Source organism: Argentina anserina, chromosome 5, assembly GCF_933775445.1.
Source record: "Argentina anserina chromosome 5, drPotAnse1.1, whole genome shotgun sequence".
Taxonomy (NCBI): domain Eukaryota; kingdom Viridiplantae; phylum Streptophyta; class Magnoliopsida; order Rosales; family Rosaceae; genus Argentina; species Argentina anserina.
In genome coordinates, this window is record NC_065876.1 from 26,600,130 (window position 1) to 26,607,749 (window position 7,620).

The following is a 7,620-nucleotide window of genomic DNA, read 5'->3' on the forward strand; positions in this document are numbered from 1 at the left end:
AGTTTTGGTAATTTCAAAATCGTACATAACGTCTAAAACACGACCCGATAGTTGTACATGCCGCCAACTCCTCGGTTTGTTTCAAAAAAGGCTGTCTAATTTGCAGGGTTATTTCTGTCTCTCATTCATATCAGCTCGAGGCTCCTCATCATGAGCCACCAGAACTGAAAGCTCTTTCCTTTCAGGACTCTTACCTCTCTTACTTCTACCCCTCACAAATTCCTCCAATGTGTGATGTCTCCAATAACATGCTCCCTATCTTTTGGAGCTCTTGATACTCCGACGACCTGGCAACCCCAATGTCCTTGCACCAACCATGGAACAACAAATGGCTAATCCCAATGGCCCGATCGACATAAACCGATCCAACAGCCTCTGCAAATGCCATATCTTCCCGAAAATCCTCTTCGGCTTCATTTCCCTCAACTGAGTCACAACCTCTTCTCCGATTTTCCGGACTCATTCACACCTCCATAAGACCTTGACCTCCTCATCCCTCCTCCATTATAATCATCGAAAGATCTCGACCGTCTCATCCCTCCCCCTTTATCTACTCTCTAGCCTCTCCTCCATATTCATACTCATAGTTCGGCCTCGGCGGAAGTGACCGGTAAGTTTCGAACCGCCGATGTCCCTCGAATTAGACCCCAGGTCCCTCGTTGTAGTAGTACCAGCGCCACGCTTACGCTCAAAGAGCATCAAACCACGGAATATAGGCGACCTGCCGCACTATAATTGGGAGAGACATAAATAACCCTACAAAATAGATTAAACAGAGGAGTTGACGGCATCTACGATTATTGGGCAGTGTTCGACACGTCGACGAGCACCTTTTTTAAATTACCGACACTAAATTATTAGAATATTTGTTAAGTATTGTTTTTAAAATTATATATATATATATATATATATATAGTTTCAATACAAAGTGAAACTTCACCATAAAATTACAGAGTGAAGTTTCAATTTTGGCACACTTTTCGGTCAAATGTTTTCACCATAAACGATTCAATATTTAGGTATATTATTCAAGATCATCTCTACAAAATTTCATCTAATTCGGACATCGTTAAGGTATTGAAATTAGATCAAATCAATGAATGAATTAAAACTATTCAACGTGAACCGTTCGTGTAAATCTCAATTTTGAAAACTCAAACCATTGTCAAATTGGATGAAACTTTGTAGAGATGATCTTGAATAACATACCTAAATATTGAATCATTTATGGTGAAAAAATTTGACCGAAAAATGTGCTAAAATTAGAACTTCACTCTGTAATTTCAGAGTGAAATTTCACTCTAAATAGGGATGTAACGACCCTAAAATTTCGAGCTTAAAAACTCAAAATCTTAAAATCGTTAAACACAAAATAATCTCAATGAAATCGAAATCATTTTAATGTCGCAGAGGATCACATCTGAGTTTAAAATATAACTCAGTCAAGCCGATTATTACAAACCCAAATGATAATTCAACATATAACAAATGGAATTGTATAATCCTCACAACAACCTCACAAATAAAATCACACCAAATCTCACAAACAATCCACGCTGGAACCTCACCACGACTGGATGCGATCGACTTCGAGTCTTCGGAGTCGTCACTCAATTACCACTACTCAGCACCTGCGGAAGTATCCCCTACACCATTGAAATTGGTGCACCGGGATTGCAACACAAACCCGGTAAGCTTACAGCTCGTATGAGTAAAATATTAAAATAACTCTCGTCTCATAATAGACACAACTCCACATCAACACAGTATAATGAAAATCATGAGAAAACGAGCAACCCATCTGGTTACTCTAATACTTTCACAAAATGGTAACTAATGAGCGCTGGTACACATCTGTTACCCCTCACTTAGTATACCGCTGATGTTGGGTAACCACCCGCCACCCAACATCCACAACAAGCTGAGTACCCATGAGCAGATAACCACCCGTTACCTTCATGCAGTACTATGGCAGACAGACTAGAGCTCTAACTGTATCGTAACTTTCGCCCGGCCAAAGGCTAGGTTCCGACTTGCCGAACATGTACAATAATCTCACATCATATTGTACCACACATCACGTCCGAAGACAAATCACAATATTTCACATTCTTCGTGATAAAATCATGTACAATAATCACACATCATATTGTACGTTTTAAAACTTTCACGATATATCCACAATAAAAATCATAACAGTATATTATATAGCAAATTATATATATTCGTATTTATTTACCATTTGTACAATATATACATAGTCCACTATATCCTATACATGTCATATTTCATAAACACCTGAAAAATTACGTACGATAATCTCACATCATATCGTACCATTAAAATCACACATGCACAATTTTTCTGTCACCGAAATAACTATTTTTAATGAATTAATAACAGTATGTAATTTAATGAACTATATATATATATGTATTTATTACCATTATACTGTATATACGTAGTCCACTAAGTTATATACATGTTGTAATTCATTAAATAAACACACTTGCAAAAATGTTGAATCACCACGAGGGTAGATTCGTAATTCAGTGAGATTTTACTCACCTTATTGACTTGAGCGTAATTCCACAATTTCCGATGATAATTCCTTTCCTCGATTTAGCGATCACCTTAAAAGATAAGACAAGCATTTAGAATCGTTTCGTAAACCTTTAAATGCCGAAACAGTAATAATCGGTTACTGTTCAGCAATTTTCGGTTTTACGAAATTACTGTTCACTGTTACTATTCACGGTTACTGTACAAATATACGATTTATACGTATTTCTGAACGTATAAATAGTATATACGCATTTCTGTACGTATAAATATTAATAAGTATTTCTGTACGTATAAATATTATATACGTATTTCTGTACGTATAAATATTATATACGTATTTCTGTATGTATAAATATTAATACGTATTTATGTACGTATAAATATTAATACGTATTTCTGTACGTATACGTACGATTTAAATGTAAATACAAATTCAGTAAATAAAATTTACTAAATTACCCTTTTACAAAATTACTTTATACATTTACTGAAAGTAATTTATATTTACATTTACCGAAGGTAAAATTTAATTACATTTACCGTAGTAAATAAAAATTACATTTACATTTACCGTACACAGTAAATTACCAAAATACCCCTTCAGTCAATACTAATTACACCACCTCACACGGCGGCGCGTGTGGCACACGCGCCATCTCCGGCCGGCCGCGCGTGGGGCCCACGCACCGAGGCTAACCACGGCGCGTATCACGCCACCGCCGCCCCATTCTTCTCCTTTTCTTCTTCCTCCTCTTCCCCGCGGCCTAACGCCGCCTCGTACCCCCTCCTACTAACCTCACTCGCCGTCTAAAGCGGCGGTAACCTCCCCTTCCATCTTTCCCTCCGATCTCCACCAACAACCTCCCAAATCAACCAAAAACATCACACTACAAACACACAATCCATCCTAGCACGTATCTCACCTCAATTTGATGATGGAAAGCTCGTTTGGAGCTCGATGGTGGAGATGAAGATCGTTGCCGAAACTTGCAGAAGCTTGGCAACGTCGGGCGTCCTCACGGCGGCGAGTCTCGAGCAGGCGAGGTGAAGGGTGGCAGCTGTGGTCCTCGCGAAGTGGTTGAGCCGAGCGGTGCACGTCACGGAAGCCCTGTGTGGGAGATCGCCGGGGCAATTCTTCGAGGTGAGGGGGAGTGTTTCGGGGAGAGAGCAAATGAAAGAGAGAGAGAGAGTGGGTGAGAGTGTTCGATCGTGAAGGAGAGGAAGATGGGAGAGAGCTCGGGTTGTGAAGGAGAGGAAGATGGGGTTTCGGGGGAGAGAGAGAGATCCGAGGGTGAGAGAGGGTGTGCGGCGGAAGTGAAGAGAGAGAGAAGTGAGATGAGGGTTTCTGATTAAGGAAACCCTAATCCTATAATTACCTATTTATACTAGTTTCCAAATCGGAAACTAACTTCCGACGTTAATAACTTTTACCTCCGACGTCCGATTCGAACGCGTCACATATCCACGAACTCGTATCGACGAGCTCTATAACTTCCGTGAAGAAAGTTTTCACAACCGAGCGACGAAATAAAAGTCGATAAATTCGTTCGGAAACGTAACGTTTTTCGAATTAAACATTCTAATACGTATTCATTTTCGACTTCCGACGTCACAACACGGAACGAACACAATTTAATATTTTTGAGAACTTAAAAACTTAGAAGTAGTCTTTTAACTTGTCCCGAAAAATCGGGTTATTACATTCTACCCCTCTTAAAGGAATTTCGTCCCGAAATTCAACTCACTCAACAAACAACTGTGGATATCTGATCCTCATATCCGACTCCAGCTCCCATGATGCATCACCCTCATCATGGTAACTCCATAGTACCTTGACCAGCTCAACTGCTCTCCTCCAAAGCTTCTTTGTGGATCTATCCAGAATACGAACCGGTTCGACCACAAATGTAGCATTTTCCTTCACCTCAATGGTGCTATGATCAATCACATGTGACTCATCTGGTACATACTTCCTCAACATGGAAATGTGGAAGACATTGTGAACACCCGACATACTAGTAGGCAAGGCTAGTCGATAAGCTAGTTCGCCCACCTTCTCAAGTATCTCAAAGGGCCCAACATACCTCGGTGCCAATTTTCCCTTCTTGCCGAATCTCACTACACCCCTCATAGGTGAAACTTTCAAGAACACATGATCACCAATCTCAAACTCCACATGTCTCCTCTTCAGGTCTGCATAGCTCTTCTGTCTACTCTGAGCGGTTCGGATTCTATCCCGAATGATCGAGATCTTCTCAGTGGTTTCCTGAACCACCTCTGGGCCCATCAGTGCCTCATCACCAACTTCGGCCCAACAGATCGGAGATCGACATGGTCTACCATAAAGTGCCTCATACGGTGCCATGCCAATGCTAGAATGATAGCTGTTGTTGTAGGCAAACTCAATCAATCTCAAATGATCTTCCCAGCTACCCTTGAAATCCAACACACATGCTCTCAACATGTCTTCCATCACCTGATTCACCCTCTCTGTCTGTCCATCCGTCTGAGGGTGAAAAGCTGTACTCATATCCAAGGTAGTGCCCATCGCCTTCTGCAATCCACCCCAGAACTTCGAAGTGAAACGTGCATCTCTATCGGAAACAATAGAAACTGGAGCACCATGAAGTCTCACTACCTCATCCACATATAGTTTCCCAAGCACGTCCACTGAGTACTTCATCGACACTGGGAGAAAATGAGCCGACTTCGTCAATCGATCGACAATCACCCATATGGCATCGTGACCCTTCTTCGATCTAGGCAATCCGGTCACAAAATCCATAGATATCTGCTCCCACTTCCAAAGAGGAATAGTCAGTGGTTTCAACATGCCAGCTGGTCGTTGATGTTCTGCTTTCACTTGCTGACATGTAAGGCACTTTGATACGAACTCTGCTACATCTTTCTTCATACCGTTCCACCAAAATTGTCTGCAAAGGTCCTTGTACATCTTGTTGTTCCCTGGATGAACGGTATATCGTGATCGATGTGCCGTACGAAGGATCTCTTCCCGAAGATCATCACGATCTGGGACACATAATCTTGTCCCAAACCTCAACCCTCCATCGGGTCCAACTCTCCACTCAGAAGGGCACTCATCAAGCGTATCAACCACAAGATCTGCCAACCGAGCTCGTGAGAGTCTATCCTGTGCCTGACCCTGTATGATCCTCGTGATCAATGTGGGTTGCACTGTGACACTACCAAGAAAAGCCCTTGGTTCTTCTCCCGATGGCACCAAATCAAACTCTGATGCAGCTTCTAGCATGAACCATTCCTGGACCATAAGTGAAGCTACTACGCCTCTCGGTTTTCTGCTCAAGGCATCAGCCACCACGTTTGCCTTCCCCGGGTGGTACTCTAATGTGATGTCATAGTCCTTGAGGAGTTCCATCCATCTCCTCTGCCTCATATTCAGCTCCTTCTGTGAGAACAAGTACTTCAAGCTCTTATGATCTGAAAAGAGTTGAAATTTCTCACCATACAAGTAATGTCTCCAAATCTTCAGGGCAAATATAACTGCCGCAAGCTCTAGGTCGTGTGTCGGATAATTCTTCTCATGAATCTTCAACTGTCTCGAACCATAAGCAACAACTCCTCCATGCTGCATCAACACACAACCCAAACCTTGGAGCGAAGCATCACTGTAAATGACATAACCACCACCACTAGAAGGAATCGTCAACACTGGAGCTGTGGTCAGTCTAGTCTTTAGTTTGCTGAATGCTTCCTCACATGCATCCGTCCACACGAACGGAGTATCTTTCTTGGTCAACTTGGTCAATGAAGATGCAATACTAGAAAACCCCTCGATAAACCTCCTGTAGTATCCTGCCAAACTGAGGAAACTATGTATCTCTGTAGGGTTCTTTGGACGACTCCAATTCTTTACTGCCTCCACCTTTGACGGGTCCACTAGTACTCCATCTTTTGAGACAACATGACCAAGGAATTTGACCTCTTCTTTCCAGAACTCACACTTCTCTAGCTTGGCATACAGTCTCGCCTCTTTTAAGGTCTGCAACACTGTTCTCAGATGCACCACATGTTCTTCTTGTGTCTTGGAGTATATCAGAATGTCATCCACAAACACCACAACAAACTCATCCAAGTACGGGCTAAATACTTGATTCATCAAACTCATGAAGACAGCTGGTGCATTCGTTAGACCAAATGGCATGACGACAAACTCATAATGTCCATACCGGGTCCTGAAGGCTGTCTTCGATATATCTTCTTCCTTCACTCTGAGTTGATGATAACCGGATCTCAAATCAATCTTAGAGAACACTGTAGCACCTTTGAGCTGATCGAACAAGTCATCAATCCTAGGTAAGGGATACCTATTCTTGATAGTCACCTTGTTCAGTTCTCTGTAGTCCACACATAACCGCAGAGAACCATCTTTCTTCTTCACGAACAAAACAGGTGCTCCCCAAGGTGAAACGCTAGGTCTAATGAACCCTTGGTCTAATAGCTCATCGATCTGCACCTTCAGCTCCTTAAGTTCATTCTGTCCCATTCTATAGGGCGCCTTTGACACAGGTGCCGTACCAGGTACTACATCAATGCAGAAATCTACCACTCTTCGAGGAGGTAGTCCCGGTATCTCTTGGAACACTTCACCGAACTCAGATACCACCACAATGTCTGCGATAGTCACTTTCTGATCCACCGACTCCACGTGTGCTAAAACTCCTGATCTCATGGCGTTATCTGACCTGAGGCAACGATAATGAAACACTGGCTCCCCAGGTCTATGAAATGACACCACCATGTCAAAACAATCAATCACAGCATGCTGTGGTCTCAACCAATCAATACCCAAGATCACATCATAAGTGTGATCCGGAATCACAATCAACGAAGTAGAGAACTCTCTACTTCCAATCAAGATCGGACAAGCTTTGCAGATTGTCTCTAACTCAAGTGACACTCCGAGGGGCGAAGTGACACATAAAGCGTTCCCAAGAGGTGTAGGAATCAATCCTAGCATCTCCACTACCGAACTAGCAATAAATGAATGCGATGCTCCCGTATCGAACAGTACTC

The 7,620-nt window shown here is 42.3% G+C and overlaps 1 protein-coding gene across 1 annotated transcript; it reads right to left on the bottom strand.

Annotated features, from left to right (window-relative positions):
* Window positions 1-546: 546 nt before the first annotated feature.
* Window positions 547-7,402, bottom strand: LOC126795849 (uncharacterized; the record flags this gene model as incomplete). Its single annotated transcript, XM_050522588.1, has 7 exons — window positions 547-721; window positions 3,361-3,426; window positions 4,320-5,374; window positions 5,885-6,016; window positions 6,089-6,357; window positions 6,622-6,928; window positions 7,130-7,402. Coding segments are annotated over 7 exons (2,277 nt in total), but the record flags the coding sequence as incomplete, so codon positions are not given.
* Window positions 7,403-7,620: the final 218 nt, after the last annotated feature.